Source organism: Dermacentor variabilis, unplaced genomic scaffold, assembly GCF_050947875.1.
Source record: "Dermacentor variabilis isolate Ectoservices unplaced genomic scaffold, ASM5094787v1 scaffold_18, whole genome shotgun sequence".
In the NCBI taxonomy this organism is placed as follows: domain Eukaryota; kingdom Metazoa; phylum Arthropoda; class Arachnida; order Ixodida; family Ixodidae; genus Dermacentor; species Dermacentor variabilis.
In genome coordinates this window covers 7542325-7562187 of record NW_027460346.1, presented here as the reverse complement: position 1 = coordinate 7562187, position 19863 = coordinate 7542325, and the positions used below count along the sequence as shown (strand labels likewise).

General features: G+C 43.9%; 1 protein-coding gene across 1 annotated transcript in view; it reads right to left on the bottom strand.

The window, feature by feature from the left end:
* The window catches only part of crb (cell polarity complex component crumbs), a 248365-nt gene that overhangs the window by 9674 nt on the left and 218828 nt on the right, over positions 1-19863 (bottom strand). Inside the window, exons 20-25 of the mRNA XM_075678266.1 lie at positions 16022-16134; positions 13306-13574; positions 8977-9503; positions 8631-8760; positions 6279-6356; positions 3152-3413 (exon numbers count right to left, since the gene is read on the bottom strand). Coding sequence (XP_075534381.1) covers positions 3152-3413; positions 6279-6356; positions 8631-8760; positions 8977-9503; positions 13306-13574; positions 16022-16134 — 1379 coding nt within the window. The remainder of the gene's footprint in view (positions 1-3151; positions 3414-6278; positions 6357-8630; positions 8761-8976; positions 9504-13305; positions 13575-16021; positions 16135-19863) is intronic.

Here is a 19863-nt window from a genome sequence, read left to right as displayed (position 1 = left end):
TAGTGAGACTAGTTGGTTGACGAAGACTTACACAAGCTGGTATAGTGCAAGTTTGAAGAGACCTGTGTTGAAAAGACCTGTTTGAAGAGGCCTTGGTCCTTTTTTGCCTCCACTGTGGCTCAGTGTTGACAAAACATTCAAGCATATGGCCATGCAATGTTCAACCCTGTTTCTATGGCTATCAGACCTGTAACCCTTTTGCACACCTAAACATTGTGTATAAGGAAGACTAGTTCCCAATCATGACATCAAAAAAAAAAAAAATGTGTGACCCTGCACAAACTTACTTACTTTATTGTCACCTCAACGAAAATTTAAGGTAAGTCCCTCTAAAGATCTTAAATCTGGAAAAAAAAATTAACCCTCAAAGGGTTAGGTGCATGGGATCCTATGGGAAGTTTGAGGAGAATTACTTCATTACCTCTATTATTTACTATAACTTGTGCTATTATATAACGAAATTTCACAGTTACAACTTGCAGACAAAAATGCAATCTCAGTATAATATACAGTCAATGTTCGATTTTTCGGACTCCCTAGGGACCACAAAAAGATTAAAAAAAACTAATGCATGCCTGTAACTGCCTTCAAGTGCTCAAATCACCACAGCCACGTCCTAAATAGCACTAAAAGCCAGCCAGTGCAACTATTAGGCGTCTCGACACACGCACTGTGACAGGGAATGGTGGGTGTGCGCGCGTGTATAAATAAGGAACACATTTTATGTATCGTGACAGTGGCTCCTTTGCACTCTTGGTATGCTTCACAATACATTGCATATGCTTGGCCGCGTAACACCGCTGTATTGCGGCGAGGCTGACTTCCGGGAACCGATATTACGCAACGTTTTAGACTCCGAACTTTCCGCGCTTCGAAGCCATCGACGAGCCTGCCGAAGCCGAAGTCGGAGCCATTGTTGACAGCGGCGAATCCTTTAAATGAAAAACACGGCACCAAACAGCAGGAAGCTTGCTACCGAACATTGAAGCAGCTAGGCCTAACGACAGCACAAAACGACTACCACGGCTGCCAGCCGATCGGCGCGCGAGATCACTGATTCGAGGTTGCGAGATAAAATAGCAGCCGTGGTGGCTTCAGTTAATACCGCTTAGGGCCTGCGGTCACTGCAAGAAGTAAGGAAAATCAGGCGGCGAAAGGTTTCCGCGTCCGACATTTCAGACGTCCTTATGCTTTGGCTCTATGGGGTACGAGGCGGTACCGCGAAGGCATCCGAATTATCAGGGATGTCCGAAAAACTCTTCGTTGACTGTATGAGTGGAAACAAAGCGGTAGTAAGCACAGAATCTTGTTTCAATGCGGTTAGAATAAAAACACAGGTTACTGTACAGGTATGACTGAGTTCACATGCAGCAATTAACTATTTCTGCTGGCTATATCGTAATTTAAGGAAGCCAATAGTATGCAGCTATAAGGTCTGTCTGAAAAATATCCAACCTCCCTGGTTTTAGACAAAACTATAGGGCACACATTGGCCACACTGTGTGCCATGAAAGGAGAGTCCATAACATTGGCCTCACTAGGGTCAGTGGCACCCGGAGTGGTGGCTTGCCCCCCTCGTAACGCCGCTGGTCCGTGATGTGTTCAGGCTGCAGGCGATATGGCTTTCACTTGTGACTTGTGTGTGCTATTGCGCAGGAGCAATTGTGCTGGGTGCTGTCACCTGACCTTGGCACACTTTAATGTGGGCAAAAATATGACAAAGCAAATAGAACAAAAACACTACATAAAGTTCTGTATGTGAAGCTTCATTACACTCAAAGCGAGTCAGAAGATTTGAACAGCATTTGGAAATGGTGCTATCGGCATGAAGATAAAAATGTTGTACGACCACTTATAAAGGCTAAACGTCTGTGGAGAGTGGACCACACTGTGCAAAGTCTTGAATAAGCTGTAATGATGGGATTGCTGATGAGCTAGTGGAAAGCAACAGAAATGCTGCAAATGCCTTAGAGATTATTTGTATGTGCAGCAGGTGGTTGCAAAATTCAGACAGGGTTCTGACAGAGGAATTCGAAAACCTGGTAACTGCAGTCATGAGAACAGCTCCATTCATGGGGCTCATGTGATTCAGTTTTTTGTTCAGATTCAGACAGTATTTTGGTGTTTCGTCAAGCTCCTTAATCTCTGAAAATGGCCTCATGCAACTTTTCTGGCTGTTCACACAAATGAAATGGCACCTGAAATATCCTTTCAGACCTGAGAGGACATTAAGCACAATGTGACAGCTGCCCTAACAGTGATTCCCAAGGAAAAGCTCCAGACTGTTTTGAGGAGTGAAAGGACCGCTGGGTTAAGCGTGGGGAAGCAGGAGGCAACTATGTCTAGAAGGGCATTAGGATGACGAATACGACAGGTGGCCGCTTCTTTTTTCTTTTTTTTTTGATGCATGGTTGGATACTCATCAGACAGACCTTGTACTGTACTTGCAACGTTACACACAGCTTGATACTTACAGCAGTTTTGTAGTGCTTACAACATGTGGCTTCTCTACATGCATGCGTGCGTGCACCACCCACCCACCCACACACACACACACACATGCAGCACATGCAGCACATGCAATTCAAACAGATAAAGCTACCATTCACTCCAGCGTACTGTGAAAGTTTTGTTTTTAAGCTTTACGCAGTCACTAAGAGAGACATTGTGACAGCATCATCATTATATTTGATGCACTGCAAAATGTATTTTTCAGCTGAACTTGTAGAAAAAAGAAAATCGCTCTAGACCTGCAGTATAATAAATATCTAGGTACTGTATAATCATGCTTTAATTCAATGGGTATTCTACGCTTGTAACGAAAACAAAATGCTAGCTTTGATACTGTATCAGTTAGAGGAAAGCAAATATTTGTTTGTGCATGGCCCAAGATATTGTGCAAGCCAGCAGCCCCAAAAAGCCTAAATGCCTGCAAAAGTAACCTTATTTGCACTCTGATGCTGCACTGCCTCATAATGCTGTTGCATGGCTCTGACTGCAGATTTACAATTGTGATTTTTTTCTTTTATAGCAACATCAGGCATAACATAATTGCGTTACACGTACAAAGGTTCAATGACACAAGATCACATGTTTGCACGCTTCCCACACAAAATGGCTGGATGCATGCAACTCGCTTGTGGACACTTACTGCCATCACAGTTGCAAGTGAAGCCACCCACATGTGGCACACAACGCCCCCCATAGAGGCATGGGGTGTCAGGCTGAGGCTCGTGACAGAAGTCTATGAGTTCACCACAGGCATCACCCCTGTAGCCGTCAACACAGATGCATCGATAACCACCTCTTTCGCTCACACAGGTGGCACCATGCAGGCACGGTGCACTCTCACAGAAGTCACGGGGGCGCTCGCAGTTGGTTCCCTCGAAACCATGCTCACACTTGCACTGGTACTGAACAAGCACACACAAAAAAAGAGACAAAGGAAAAAAAGTAATGCAGATGCCACACACTCTTGGAATCGGTGTAAAAGCATTTTTTGTACCCCCTCCACCACCACAAGCACATCAACATCTGGAACTCTAGCTAAAAGTTAACACGTACATTTACAGAAACTATTAAAGGTGCCACGGCAGAAATAAACAGCAGAAAACTCAGCTAAATGGTATCATTATTCCACACACAAAATTTCGCAGAACATACCATACACAGCAGTTAAGAGAGAGTGCCGAAACCAAGGTTACGCCATTTATCCTGCCAAACCCCTTATTAAACGAATGCTAAAAAGGAATACAGTGTTTAAGTGTATCAGTAAATCATGCTTCTGAAAGGTCACCTTTATCATGAGGAGGCTCGGTGAGCTAGAAAAGAGGCAAAAATGAACGGAGGATGGCAACACCACTCTCAATTTACTGTACCAGCTGGCGAGGATATCATCAATTTTGACAGTATCTGCCAAAGTTCTAGTTAACTGTGCATCAGTAAGTATGAACTACACTGCATTGCAAAGGAGTAAAAGGTTCAGTCTAGTACCTTTTAAGAACTTTTCTTGAACAAAAGCAACTTGAATATAAGAAAATAGCTTTAATTTAATGATGCCATACTGAAGTAATAGCACTGGGGTTTAAGTATAAAACTAAATACAGAGAAGTATTTTGGCCTTCACTTCAGCCAGTAATAGTAAACCTTATCTCACCAAATAAATAAAACTAGAGTTTCAAAAAAATACTGCACCAGTCTAAGCTAATTTAATCCTTTAAATCCAATGCTTTAGAGTTTGGAATTTACTAATCGTAACACATTCATAACATACCGTACAGACTTGTGTAAGGGGCCACACTTTTTTTTCTTCGATTTTATCAGATTGCAGCCCACATGTGGAAATGCCCATCTGGTGTCCAATGGCAAGGGTATTGGTGCTGAGCATTTCAATAGAAAATACGTAGCCGCCCTTCCCTATGTTTATAACATAGCCCAAAAGTTCCTTCTCAAGTAGAGTAGACTTTTGTTAATTCGACCCTGACTGAAGGTGCCAGCAGGCGTCCATACACTTCTATGGGCCCAAATTTTGTTATTTCAATGTCAAAATTGACCTTCGCTGGATAATTCAAACTTGACTGATCAGTTTCGCGGCAATACAGCGATGTTATACAATGAAGCATACCAAGAATGGAAGGGGCCATTGTCACAAGGCATAGTACGCGTTTCCTAATTAGACACGCATGCACGCGCCGTCTCCGGTCCCAGTACGAGCACCTAGACGTTAAATATGCATATGGGAAGCCATTCAGAACTGTTTCTGACGCTACTGCAGCGATTTGAGCCCTCATTTCTCCCACCATGCGTGTCTCGTTTGAGACAGTTAATGGGGCTTAGTACGCGCTCCTTGATTATACGCGCGCACGCGCCGTGCACCGAGAAGCGGAGAAAAGCCATCTGTGTTTTGGGAAAGCTTGCGAAAAAGAAGGCGGTTATATGAAAAAACTCGTAAAACAGAGGGGACGTTTAGGGCCAACAAAAGAGGGGGGGGTCTATCTAATACTCTGAAGGCCTGCCAGTAAACTTACTAGGCGTCACGGTGTTGGCACTGTGACTCGAGACGGCGCATGTGCGTGTGTAAAATACCGAACACGTGCTATGTCCTGTAACAGTGGCACCTTTCCCCGCTCGGTATACTTCGCCGCATAACGCGGCTGTATAGTGGCGAAGGCAACATTAAAGGCAAACACCGCTAAGTGGATCAAAGGCGTGTTTTGTTTAATTCGACCCGCCGGGTAATTCGACCAGCTCTGTCGGTTTCCTCAGGGTCGCATTAACGGAAGTTCGAGTTAACTGTATTCGGAATTCGCTCGGCTTACCGCGGAATGCCTTCTTGGTCTTCTCATCATGGCCAGATCTTCTTTGGCGTCGCACGACCGATGCATGCATTTTTCGTCGATGCCGAAGTTATGGCCGGCTGCCCGTTTCCCATGCTCTTCAGCATATACAACTCAAAGCTTGAACAAAGCCTTTTCTTGCAAGCAGTCATGCTATGCAGTCGTGAAAGTGACCGCGGTACAAAGAAGCAATGATGCATGGAACCGGCAAAACACAAAAAATGGGACGAAAAAGGGACGATCTCGCAGATATCTCAGCTCTGCGACACGCACTAAAACCTGTGGGGCAGCTACTGACATATGGTAGCTGCGTCGATTGCGAGGATCATGGCACCATGCGTGAAATGCAACTCTTAAATTTGATTGCCAAATTTTGGGCCACTAAGTGAGGAGGTGAGACCCTTAGAAAAGTGCAGCCCTTACTCAAGTATATATGGTAGATGATAACAATGCAAAGTTAGTCTTCTCCACGAAGAGCGCTTTGCCTTTTATTTTCCAAACTTAATACACATTGTCTAAGTATCCTACGTAGGTAAACTGATAAATATTCTTAATTGTACAGTCAACGTCAAAAGTTCAAGGACCATGAAATCTATAGATAAAGCTGAATATTTCTGCAGCCCACGCATGCAACCTAGTGTTCGGATTTCCACCCTGTACATGCAAACCACGGTACATGTGAACAACATGGTGTTGTACAGTTTTACTTGCTACAGTCACAAACTGCTTGGAAATTCTACTTTTGCATGGAACCCATGCCTCAGTAAACTTTTGATGCCAACTGTGCTGTGGAAAACAGGCTTCAAATAAACACCCCAGACTAAAGTATGCTATTATTATTAGATTAACTTTCTGACAAACAATGCCTGCACACATGCATACATCAAGTGGAATTTTCCAGTGCTACCGTTGTCAATTGAGGAAAAGCTTGCAGCTACTCACAGCAATCTTCCCAATAGGTTCCTGAGGATAGCACAGTCCATCGTTCTGACAGGGAGCTTGGTCACACGTGATGACTTTCTGCAATCAAGAGAGTGCAGCACAAAATATGAAGGCATGCGCAACGTGTCATTAGAAAAAGTTGATTAAATTCTGGGGTTTTACGTGCCAAAACTGTGATTTGATCATGAGACATGCCATAGTGAGGGACTCCGGATTAATTGTGACCACCTGGGGTTCTTTAATGTGCACCCAATACATGGTACATGGGCGTTTTTGCATTTCACACCCATCCAAATGTGGCCGCTGTGGCTGGGATTTGATCTCGCGTCCTCGGACTTAGTAGCACACCACCATAGCCACTACGCCACCACGGCAGGCTTCACAGATGTCTTGACATGCACAGGGCCATGTATATTTCACTTAAAGTGTTCGAAAAAAGATTTTGCGCTTACCGCTGCACTGTTCTTGCTCCCATTTTGCAAAATAGGTTGTATTTTGAAGTGTACATCATTCAGTGTAACACTTGGCTTAGTTACTTGCCTCGCTCATAAGGAAAAAAATGCAAAGTTGCGTTCGTTTATGGGGATGCAAGGCACTGCCGCGACAGCACTAGCAGAAACTTGTGTGCCCGCCTGCCAGCAACTGCAGAAAGCAGCTGTTCAGGGAGGGTTGGCGCATGATCCAGAAGAACGGGTGACGTGCAGAAACTCTCCCTGAATCCCTGCTTCCTGCAGCTGCCGACAGGCACCAACACAAGTCTGGGCTAATGCAGTCCTTGCAGCAGCCATTTTGCTCAGAGACAAAAGCAGTTTCTCATTCTTTTCTTACATCACAGGCAAGTAACTAAGGCCAAGCGTTATACTGAATGACATAGACTCCAAAATGCTATCCTTGTGTGCAATGTGAGCAAGAACAGTGCCAGTGGTAAGTGTAAAATCTTTCTTTTTTTTTTTTGGAGCATTTTAAGCCAAATATGCACATCCCTGTACTCCCCTGCAAAAGTATATGGACCAGGGATTCCACAATAAAGCAGATCTTCTCTTCCACCTGTGAATGTAATTGAAACAGAGGACTGCACTCTAAACATGGCATTACATACTTTCCAGTGCACTCATCAATTTCACTTTGTGCGTCTTAATTACAAAAAAAAAATAGTTTTTTTGGCAAGCCCGTGGTCCGTATACTTTTGCTTAAGGGTATACCTCACTGTTTACAATGCCCTGGCATGCAATAAAAAAAGAAAAGACAATTGACGCTACCTAGCTATTTAAATGTGTCACGAAGAGCTGAGTGACCAGTATAATCATCATCATACAAAATATCACCCATCATAATCATCATCGTCATAAATATCCGCCACTGTAATTTTCCAAAAAATGCCCACATCAGGAGAAGGGGTTTTCCCACTGTTATCTTAGCCTCATTACTCCCATATAAATCTCATCCTATCCCAAATATCCTTCCCATGACCACCAGTTGTCCTGCCTATTATGTGTCCTGTCCAAGTGAAATCCAAGTGAAGCCAGCTTGCTTTATTAAACCCTGCAACCGTGTGCTCAGAACAACACAAGAGAAAAAGGACACATCAATTCCACAAACTTATTATGTAATTGATGCTGCTCTCTAACTATTTCTTACAGTTCAAATAATCTTCTTTCCAAATGCACATTATGCTGTCCTCTTCGTGACAAGATTTTTTTGTTCATTATGTTCAAATGTTTCAATCAAAAAGTGAGTGGTGACCAAACGTACCAGTTGTACTGTTTAACCACGATATAACAATCCTGACCATGTGAGACACATTTATTACATCTAGGAAATTGCACAAAGTGTACTTTCCAAAATGAATTCTTTTGCCATATCTTTAATCCAATTCAAGAGAGCAAATGAGTGGTGCATGTCACTTTTATTTTTTGTGCGTGGAGTTTAAAACTGCTTTTTAGGTTGTGCAGTGCAGACAAAAGTGTAAAAGGTCTCAGGGAGATTACTGGCCTTGTGGACAAGGTACAGGCAATCGTGGGTGAGGTGCTCACAGCGAGTAACATGGGTAAAAATTTTGACTTTTTTTTCTTTCTTTTTCTCTTTTACTAAACACAGTTTTTCTTCAGCTGGGAACAAGGTAGTTCATTCTTTTAGTGGTTTACATTAGGACTTCCACTGTTTCTTTTCCTTTTGCAGACAATCATGATGAGCCACGCTGGAGCTGCACAAACCACACAGCAGAACTGAAGGTGCTCAACAATCATGTACGTTGGGCATGACTGTCATCAATCCTTGGACTTTCTCACTGCAGCATTCTCTCTTTGGCTTTAAAGTTCCCTTCCTGACATGCACTCCTGCCAATGGCCTCACCCTGTCAGTGCAGTTCTGGCCCTCAAAATCGTCGGTGCACTGGCAGCTGAAGTGGCCCGGTTCACCCTCCAAGCAGGTGGCTCCATTCTGGCATGGGCTGAAGCTGCAGTACCAGATGCGCTCCTCGCAACTGCAAATATCAGTCTTATCAGCCAGCTGAAAAAGAAATCTAAATAAGAGCAAAAAGGCTGGAAAGGTTGGTTCTAGTTTAAGCTAGTGGAATCAGGCACAGACTAACGAAGAGAGGACAAGGGCTGCTCTATGTTGTCTTGTCAATTAGTGCTTACAGAAAAACACTGCCAGTTATTTGTTCTTTTCCAATTAACGCCGAATGGCTAAAACTCACAGCTTTCCTGTGTAGCCATTAGAGCAGTTGCACCGGAAACCTCCATCCAGGTTGATGCATGGTGCTCCTTGTTGACAGGGGTTTGTTGCACACTCATCCACATCAAGCTCGCACCGTTCACCCTCGTAGGCTTGTGGGCAGACACAGACGTATGACTCCAGTGGGTCCTGGCAATCGCCACCATGAGCGCACTGATCGGGGCGACAAAGAATGCAGCCTGCCGACGGCTCATCCAAGCCAACAAGCTCAAATCGGTCCCACGTGGCAGTAGTGTTGCTGCTCGCAAGACGGTCAGGTGTGAAGAACGGCAAGAGGATACCACCAAGGCGCACCTCCTCAAGGCATCCCTCAAATGGGACATCGCCATGACCTCCAGAGGGGACTTCAGCAGTGTCACCGGCAAGAGCAACATCCGCCAAAAGGTCCGAGAGCCCTAGCACCCCATTATCTGTTCTGAGGAGCGTCTGTACGTCACCCGGAACGAGAGTGGCATTTACGGCAGTGTTGCTGATGTTCACCCGCAATTCCTGTAACAGAGACAAACTTCTGTAACCTTCCAACACAGGTATGGCAACAAGTTGCTTAGATGGTAACTTGTAATTGGCAATCAGTGGGCTCTAAAAGAGAATTATGCAGAAACCATCAATGATGACGGTCAATCTAAGCAAATGGCCTGAACAAACGGACACTCTGAGCCCAAAAATATTTTACATAGTCGTACGTGTGAACCAGAAGAACAGATAAGGTGCCTGAATGAGGCTGGCATGGCGACAATTTTTTCAGTCGTGCTTTACGACTCTCTTGGCAGATGGCGCGGTGTGCAGGGCTTCTCAAACATGGTGAATAGACTCAATAGTAAATTGTCCCATATATGCCTGCACACCAGTCTAAGTGTCTGGCGAGCCTTTGGTAAGCAAGCTTAGGTATGTCCTCCTAAATATCTAGGCTTAGTAGCACTATCCAGAGCTTACTGTGCTTCTCAACTCGTGAACGTCCACAGTAGGGACAGTGTGTTTACTAGTGCTCAACCTTGGTACAAATGCAAAACCATTCGGCTATTGCAAAGTGCAAAGTTTTTCAAGTTCTGCACATAAGGTGAGAACCCAAGGCTTGCCAATTGCAGCAATGGTTGTGGTTAGCATGCATGCCAAGCATGCACATTGCTACTAACCGTGCTGGTTACGCTTAATATTCATTATTTTAATCTAGAGTGTCATGCAAGTTACTCTATTCTAAACTTTTATTTATGCCGAGTAGTACTGAATGCTAACACGGCATGCTGGGGCCAAAATTCAAGAAACACAAATGCACAACTGTAAGGACATTCCCAACGGTATATTTATTGTTACGGCACAACCAAGAGTGGTGCCAGTCAGAAGAAGACTATTTGACGTATAGAGTTGGAATTGGTCTCAACAGCCATCTTGTTTATGCATCGTCATCTCCCTTATAAATATTGTAAATACATCTTTATGTGTGACTTCTGCAACATAACAATATTATCTAAAGAAATTATGGGGTTTTATGTGCCAAAACCACGATCTGATTATGAGGCACACCATAGTTGGGTACTCCGGAAGTTTAGACCAGCTGCGGTGCTTTAACGGATATATATTATCTGAATGATGCACATGATGGCTAGAATAATGTGAAAAAGATTGTCTGTGACCAAAACAACGTTTAAAAGTATGCAGAAACTCCACTGGAGTTGTCTAAGTATGGGTAAGCATACTCCCAAATTTCAGTTGGCCCGCTTCTACTATAAGCGTCCCTATGCATTTTCTATGAGCCCTAGTATCCCTATGTGTATTATCTCTGATCAATTTTATTTTGTTGTTGTTTCATTTGTTCCTTATGGCTATAAAGCTACCAATAATCTACATTTACACTATTGTAATGATAAAACGTGTCAACTTCGCAAATTACAGATTCTTGGGCAGATACAAGGCATAACACTTTTCGCGTGACGGGCTGGGTTAGCAGACGACACGAAATGATGACCCCCAACACTGTAGCGCTCCTGCTGGCACAGGGATCAAGCTCGAACAGAGTTGTTGTCAGTGCGCTCTGCAGACAGACGGCACCATTCAGACACCTACAATGAACATAAAGCTGCTAAAATTTTTCGAAATGATGCCATAATAGCAAAGTTACAGGCACTTGATGTACGACTACACAGCCACTGCTGTTTCTTGCATGTTTTTGCTACTCTCACCAACTCCATGCATTACAGTGGAAGCTATGGGTCGCATCAGCCAACCAGAAGGAAGGCTCCTCCATTGTTCTTCTCTGATGACCCTCCGCATGATGCCGACTGAATGGAAGCTTGATGAATGGATCAGTGGGCAAGCTCCTTCCCTTCTCAGAACACACAGCTGGCTCTCATCACATTGGTACTATCGTCCCTCATCAATCAACCAATTGACAGCTTTTACCCTGTTGACAGCGTGCACAGGGTCCCGTGGCATCACAAGGTGCGGGAAAGGGACCAGAGTAGCCCGGGGATGAACACAGTATTATTTTTTTTAATTTGTGACTTCCCGACAGTGCATAGCACTGCCATTTTTGGCGAAGATAATTGTTGCAGTATTCTGCACACAATGCGTTTGCTTAATTTAAATGTGTTAAAAATGTCAGACTTGGTTTAGGGACTCTTTAAGATGTAGCTGCAATGAACCTTGGCCCAGTCTCCATAGACAATAATCTAGTGGCAGACTGCTTAAGCTAAGCCACAGTGTCTTGTTGCATGTCTACAGTTAATGCGTACCATTATCACTTTCTGCCGTATAGAGGTTACCCACACTGCCTCAACTTGCAATGTGGCTGACACTGTGCTGTGCCACAAATTATCTTCCACCTTTTCAGAAAGTGCAGAGACTGGTCTACCAATGATACTGGCTTCCCTGTGGGTGTGGTGATGCTTTTACGAATAACCAACATAAATACACGGAGGCATGGTGGCAGCCTCAGCAAAGAGCATGGCCACCAATGGGTATGCCTCTATGACCTATTGCCACCAAGCTTATGTCATGATAAGCATCTTCACTTATCTGTTCAGCAGTATGCCTGGCATAGTGTGCAGCGGCCATAGCAGCCTGCTGCATGCTTTTAATTAGCGATAAACCGAATGTGTTGTCATCTCCGCTACCTATGAGTTGGGGCAGTCTAAGTGTACGTCATTTGCAGAAACTTCCTCCATGTCAGAAACAAAAGCAGCCTGCTGTCGTTTCTGACATGGAGTCGCTGCATTGGCACAGCAAGCTATGCACAGCACTCGTGCAATGCACGTGGTACAGATACAAAGACAGTTCACTGTACAGGCACTCATATGAAACATGGGGACTGTCTGCTGGCAAAGACACGTGTAAACAGCAAGTCTCAGCATAAGCACAGCATGCCCTTAGCAGGCAACAGGCTGCATGCAAATTGCATGAGCGGGAGGCAGTGTGTTTCAAAGAAGCGGCACCATTTCTCACTCTAGATCGTAATACCAACATGCGCCCACCTGCATGGACGAAAACTGAACGAACTGATACATCATCTGCTCCACTGCTGTGCTTTCTATCGAGGTCTTCAAATGCTGCTTAGTATCACCTGCCCTCTATTACATTGTAGTGCGGAATAGCCAGTATTGCTTTATGCTGCTTTGGAAAAAAAAAATTTTTAGTGTGTATTTCAGGCAACATTTACACAAGCATTGTATTTCTTTCTTTTTAGGCAATGGTGCTTAGTTTGTACAATCACTCAGTGCATAGTTATGCCATGTTCCTGCCAGGTACATATTAATGAGGTTCCACTTAGCTGCAAGGATACACACAAATGAACAGTGCAGTCTCAAAAATACAGTCAACCGCCAATTTCTCAAACGTGATTGATTATCTAGGCTTGGCACTGCTGCATGCCCAGTAAAACCAATGTCTATAGGTAATGAAAGCTTTGGATGTGCTACAATTTCTTGCCCAGTTTTACGGACAATAATTGGAGGGTGTACTTTTACAAATATTGTGGCTGCAGATGCGCAATGCACGAATGCAACCCGAGACATTTTTGGTGAACGGCTAAGGGGCCTTTTAGACGACTAAAATAACAAGTAAATCACTTTACGTGACGAGAATTGATGTACTTCCCAAGGACTATGAAAGACATTTTGTTGTAGTACTTTATAAAGTGTGCTTTACGTGCTGCACAATGCCATTATACTTTTCTTGTTGGCATCAAGTTCCTGCGCATAGACTTTACCAGGGCAATCTTCCACCTGTGTCAGCCCTTCCTTGAGGTCCCCTGAAGTTTATTCTCAGTGAAGTTTCACTGCACATCCACACAACTCACCTGCCACTCTCCCTGCGTGGCATTAATCCCGAAGTGCAGCCTTTGCTCCTTGCTGTTGAACTGCCAGCGAGCCTCCACCTTACTGTCGACTAGTGACAGTGAGAAGAAACGACCGCTGCCTGGACCGGAGGCAAGCCATAACAGGTTGCCATTCGGCGAGCGCGTTCGGAACCGCATGGACACACTGTCCACCCTGTGATCACTTGGCAGCAATGCCCGATAGCGAAAGGACACTCTGCGGTTGGCGTCGAATGTGGCTGAAGAAACGCCTGCAGACACATTAAAGAGAAAACTTGTGAGACCTCAACATCCTGCATATGGTACTGCAGGTTAGTGGCAAGGATGCTGAAACAAGGCTGTCGGCAGCAGCAACAGTACACTTGTGCACATTTGCTCAAGATCCCTTAACAACTCAAGATTCCATAACACCTCTTGAATCTAAGCTTTTATTAAGGCTTTTTTTTTTTTCGCCATTTGCCATTTTTGGAATGCCCAAAACATATTCTGTTTTCTGGCAAATCAAAGCCTACCAGGTTTATAGCCCCTGCCTACACGTGGCAATATGTATTTTATCTCTCTCGTATCTCCCTGTTCCTGCTTTCAGATAAGTCGATGGTCACGCATTGCCTGCCACCAGTACTAAAGAAGCACCAACATTGCCACCTTCCACTCTTTCACTATTACAGCTCATCCTTCATTCACAGCACTTCCACCTGCCTAACCCAGCCCTCACCTTACTGTTTTCTACTCATCTTGACTCCTTCCCCATGCAAAACCTGCTGAGGAAAGCAGCTGCTGACCTGGCAAAAGTAATTCTCATGGTCAGAACACTGAGCTGAGACTCCCCTCTTACGCCTACTGTTGAACAAGCACTTGACGGTTGCATGACTAGTAGATGATTTGGAGCATCCCTATATGAACCTGTGCTACTGGAGATCAAGAAGCAGTAACAGAATCACAGCTAGTACTTCCCACGAGCTTTTTTTCTCTCCTGTTTCAAATTACATGCCAACAACACATCTAGAGCATCAACAAAACAACAATAATTTTTTATGCTCTAGCTCGGAAATAAAAAAAAATCAAGGTTGCGTGAAAATTCAAATTTAAAATAAAAATTAAATAGTTTTTGCTATTTGAGCATAGGTTACACAAAATTTTTTCTAATGTTCATTTTTTAACGAATATTAAGGGTAAGAATCGAAAAGAAGGTAACTTTTTTGCAGATGTCGTTCATTCTTGGGGGCATGGTTCGCTAAAAGCTGTTGTAAACGGAAATTATGCAGGAACCATCGACAATGATTGTCAATGTCAGTGAATAGCCTAAATGAACGAATTAATGGCTGGCAAAAAAAAAAAAGAAGTGTTTAGCTCTGATAGCAGAGAGCTTGTAGGGTTTTGAGGTAGGGGATTTGCTGCCATTTTTTACAAGCAGGGCTGACAAAAACAAACATACAAAAAGAAAGAATTTTCACGTGTAAGCCAGCATTGTGAATGCAGTGGGCTTCGTTTTCCCAGAAAACAGGAACTGAGAAGAAATAGGCTATCGACACTTGAAAAATTAGCAGTAAAAAAATAAAACCTGCAGTTTCACCCAAAAGCCGAAGCAGTAATAGCAATAGCAAAGTATTAGACAACTGCACAAAGTAAGGTTCATAGTTTTATCGGACAAATAAATTGAAGTATAAATTTGCTTATTAATCAAATTAACAAGCATGGTATCATATGCGCACAGACAAAAAAAAACCGATTGCACTTGATGATCGCGCTGTCACAACACTAGCTTGATGAGCTAGTGCGCAGCCTCGGAGAGCAAACGCTTCGGGCTGCCTCTCGTTTCAACATGTGCCAACAGTTAAGATTACACGGCCTCTAACACTAGGTGCACGGTATGACAGTGTACATGAAGCGACCAGCCACCTTGGCTTGCCCAGAATTTGCACCCCACCACAGGTTACCTCCAGCATACCGCGAGTAGCCTACACGTGTGCTCAGCCATGGGGACAACCATGTGCAGCACAGCAAGGGTAGAGGAGGAGGAGATGCGCACTCAACAACTCTGTTCTCTCCCTCTCCCCTAGCACACATTTGATCAAGTGACCTCCAAAGTTGGGCACGCGAGAGGACAGCGTGCATCGTTCCATTTTTCGGCTCACCCTCACACACTTTCCATTGCACCCAAAGCAAACAGAGAATGGGGTGAGATGTTATGGCACTCAGACTTTATACAGGAGTTCATGGCAACAATTCACCTGGAGTGTCCATATACAGGAAACCCTCATTACAACGAAGTGAACGGGGCAACGAAAAAGTTCCATATAAGTGGTAATTCAATAAAAGCAACTACTCCATAAAAGCTAAAAAGATAGAGCTGAAATAGCACAACTCTGCAGAAGTCTAGTAAGGGTGTCACGAGGCACATGTTCAATTGCAATTGAGCCAAATCGGCGTCGAATTTCTTGGTTGTGATTGGTTAAGGGCGAAAATTTTTTGCAATCCTTGTGTCGCCGGCATGACATAGCCGATTTCACCGGCCACTTCCTGGCCCGCTGGAAATGCCGTACTAAAGCCAAGCCTTGACTCTTGATCCCGGTGCACAGCCCACGTTATGCTACTGGAAAGCTCATACGTACTTGTGGCAGTTCCAGCAGTTACAGGAAGTAAATAAGCTTACAGCAATTAGTGCAATACAACCAGAAAGCCTAAAGCACAAACTCACATTCGAATCCCTGCTCCAGATCTTGGCAAGTGCTTTTTTCAGGGCAGTGGTTAAGAACACATGGCTTAACTTCTTCGCAGCGGTTGCCCCTATATGAAGGCGGGCACACACACCTGCAAAAAGAAAAAAAGAAAGAGTAATCATAAATGAACAAGGGGTGAAAGGGCTTAGGAAAAATGTTTCCACTGAGCAGTGCTCAAAGGAAAAACATGGACTGTGGCACATGAAAAAATGTGTACAAACATGAACATGTGCATCATTTGAAGACTGTTTTGTCTTCAGCATCAGAAATCAGGTTTTTCTTTTTTCCCCGTATGAAGAAATTTTACAATTAAAGAAGTACAGCAGTCTTTTTCCTAAAAAAATTTCAGTAGAGAAACCACCTTGAAAGCATGCCTTGGTAATGCTATTTGGAAACCATACACTCTTAAGCAAAATTACACCCTTTGGGTTGTATCTTGCCACACAACAATAATTGTCATCTGTTTTGTCCGCATTCGATTTCTTTAACACTGCGAGCCCGGTACTTCCAAATCACAAATGGCATGTGCATTATCAGCATGACAGAGCATTTTCGACAGGAAAGGAGCGAGCACAGTGTTTTCAAGAAAGGAAACGCAAGCAAGGCAGATGACAAACAAGTGCCGTCTCATTTGTCTAAGAGTGTAAGTGCTCCCAGATGCTGAATTTGTCGAAAAAGTGCAAAACGAGAAAAATCAATTTGGAGAATTCAAGAAATACATGCCAATTTATTTCTCGGGCAACAGTGACCAATAAAAAGACCACTGCCGGATATTTTAGGCCCTCCTCTTTTACCCGATGCTTCTCAGCAGCAATTGCTTCAAGCTTTCTCTCATTTCAGTTTTTGAAAAGATGGCAACGCAAAAAAAACAAACGAATGGAGATGAGGCGACGAGGACAAGCGCTGAGACACGGACGTCAGCTTGTCTCTGTCCATGTTTTCTTGTGCGACCGCCTTTTCAAATATGTACCAACACACCCAATTCACCACATTAATCCTGTTTCAGCTTTAGAGCTGCCAAGAGCTCCTATATCTTTGCTCATGAGGTGTCTGTCTTAGGCATTAGCTTGTTGAGCATGCTTTTTTGTCTGCACTCTGTTCCAGTTCCAGCCTCGTGAGAATTCCGTCAATGCCACCTGCACCCTCAATGAACTTGAACACAGCCAAGGCTGCTGCAGTTTTCAGTGTTGTCAGGAAAATGAACTGTTTTCAAGCACTTCCTTCAAACTAATGCATTGAATGGTTTGTTTCAATTATGTGTTTTCATCCTGGAATGTCACGCAAGAGTTCTGGCTTACTAAGCTTGTTGTTAAAGGCACAAGCTACAATGGAATCTTGATAAATGGAAATTGCTTGAATGGAACTGCCTCTAAAATAGAACACCATCCTCATGGTTGGTTGGTTTTGTATTCATGTAATTCAGCATCAACCAAGGCTTCTTGCCGACTGTAATCAGGGTATTCACCGATTGTAATTTTACGGTAATTAATTAATCTGCATTTCACTATCGGTTTGTCAGTCAATCCAAGCATGCAATGAGTGCAAATATGCCCTTTTTACAGCGAAGCTGTCTATGGCTAGGATCTGGACATCATGTGACATCACGTGCGACCATCACGTGAAAAAATTTATTTGAATTTTTACAGCTCAGATAACACTCAAACTTGATGAGATGCTTCGTAATTAGCTGAGGAATCCAAAACAATGTTAACCTAAATGTGCATACCATATTTACTCATGTAAGGTCCACACCCCACTTTGAAGTCAGAAAAATTGGATACAAAATTTCACTAAGCGTTACATGCATACCTGCTTGCTGGTTAATTTCTGCAAGCCACTACTAGATGGCACTATTTGTCTTGCCGACGATGGCATTATCATCACCATATCCTGCTCTCGGCATCAAACCTATGCCATTACCGTAACTTCGCCAACTCCGATGAAGCTGCGCCTGGCAGGGTGGTGGCCACACGCTGGTTAGTCGTAGCCGGCAGTTGCATGGATAATCCAGTGCGGGAAGTTCGCCGTTAAAATGTTTGTACCAGTTGAATAAATCAGTTATTAGTTGTGAGATAATATGTCTGGACTGGTCTGAGGGCATGTGCGTGAAGCTGAGTTTGGGTCCGCAGGCGATCAGCTGTCAATGAAAGCCAACCAAGCTAGTGAGTGCATTTATGAAAGGAACGGCGTAAGCTTGCGTGTGCTCAAACTGATTTTGCGCAGCACAGCCTAAACTGACATGTAAACTAAACTGACAGCCTAAACTGGCACAGTGTCATGGAGTCAAAGCCATGTGCATGGTGTATGCACTTCTCGACGACCTATGATGCACATCGCGCTGCGCAATGGGTGAACACAAAACGCACTTGTGGCCTTGGCCATCATGAAATTTCACGTAAACCTTATTTTAATAGAGCACAACACTAAGCAAAAGTCTATAAACAATTTTCCGCTGTGCTGGCACTCAACACAAAAACAACAAGAAAATCGATTTTAATGTTGCAATTCAATTCTTTTTTTCTTGGGCTGCCCAATTATTTAGATATTTTCTTGCATTGTCCATGACTCTAAATGTGTTCATAGTAGTTGCATTACTTTGAATAGCAATATGAGCGCAGTTCAAGGCTTCACGAGTATAGCTGCCTTGTGTAAGGTCTACAGCCAGTTAAAAAATCTGAAAAAAAAAGTGCGAACCTTACATGATCAGTAAACACGGTATTTGTTGCGAAGGTAGCAATCGGGGCTCTGATGCAGGCTGTGTTGTTGGCTCTTTGATTTACTTGATAGTGAGTATGTGTGTTGCATCACAAACGTATGCTGCGTCACAAAGCAGCGTGCATTGTGAGCGTTCTGTCGCAGTGCCGAGCGTGTCCAGTATTCCAGCAACTGCAGGCAAGCTGAGCGTTTTGAGGGATGGGCGGAGCATAAACTAAAGCCCCTCCATGATACTACTCTTGTGATGAAGGTGCTTTAGCAAAAACGCAAGCAGCCTGAGCGGCCTGCACGGTGCAGTGCCACCTGGTGGCACAGAGCTTGACCAACCAAATACAGAGCTAATATTAGGAACCAAGTGTAAAAGATTTTAGACATTTAAAAAGACAACTTGTTCCCAATTATGCTTCTGTCAAAAATTTATGCAAGAAGCAAAGTAGAATACAATTGGCCACTGCTATACTATTAGCACCGAGTTTGTCTGGTTGAGCTTTGTGCCACCAAGTGACTGGCACGTTGCAGTCCATTCACGTCTGCGCCTCCGCTCATCCGGTAAAATGCCCAGTCCACTTGCACTTGCGTTTACCCCAATATCGGACAAGCTGAAACTCTATTGTGGTAGTAATCCTCTGGTGTGACGTGATGGCTGCAAACACGTAGATGCTGATGCTGGTTGGATACCGACAACCCGATGCGCTGTAGCCTCTCCGCTTGCATGTTGTCTTGCAGATACAAAGTCGCAGCTTGACATGACGCCGTTCGCTAGATCTGCAGCCCACAACGTAACAAGGGAAATCCATGGTGCTCGCGAAAAGAATGCTTGAGACTAACACTGACTGCGCAGCCCGCATTAACACGGAGAACATTGTAACACAAGCAGAAGACATTTCTTCTGTGACGGAAGTGCTTGAGTATAGTGATAAAATGTCGTTGTGTATTCTCTTTCTTTTACTTTTTTAAACAAACAACTTAACCAACATTCCAACTATTATGAACAACATTTGTTCACCATAATGTAGGAAACATTATCAATGATGCAACCCGAGTAGCCAATCGGATAGTTTGCCCAACCGACATCAATTGGGCTAACTACAACCGTGAGGGGGTG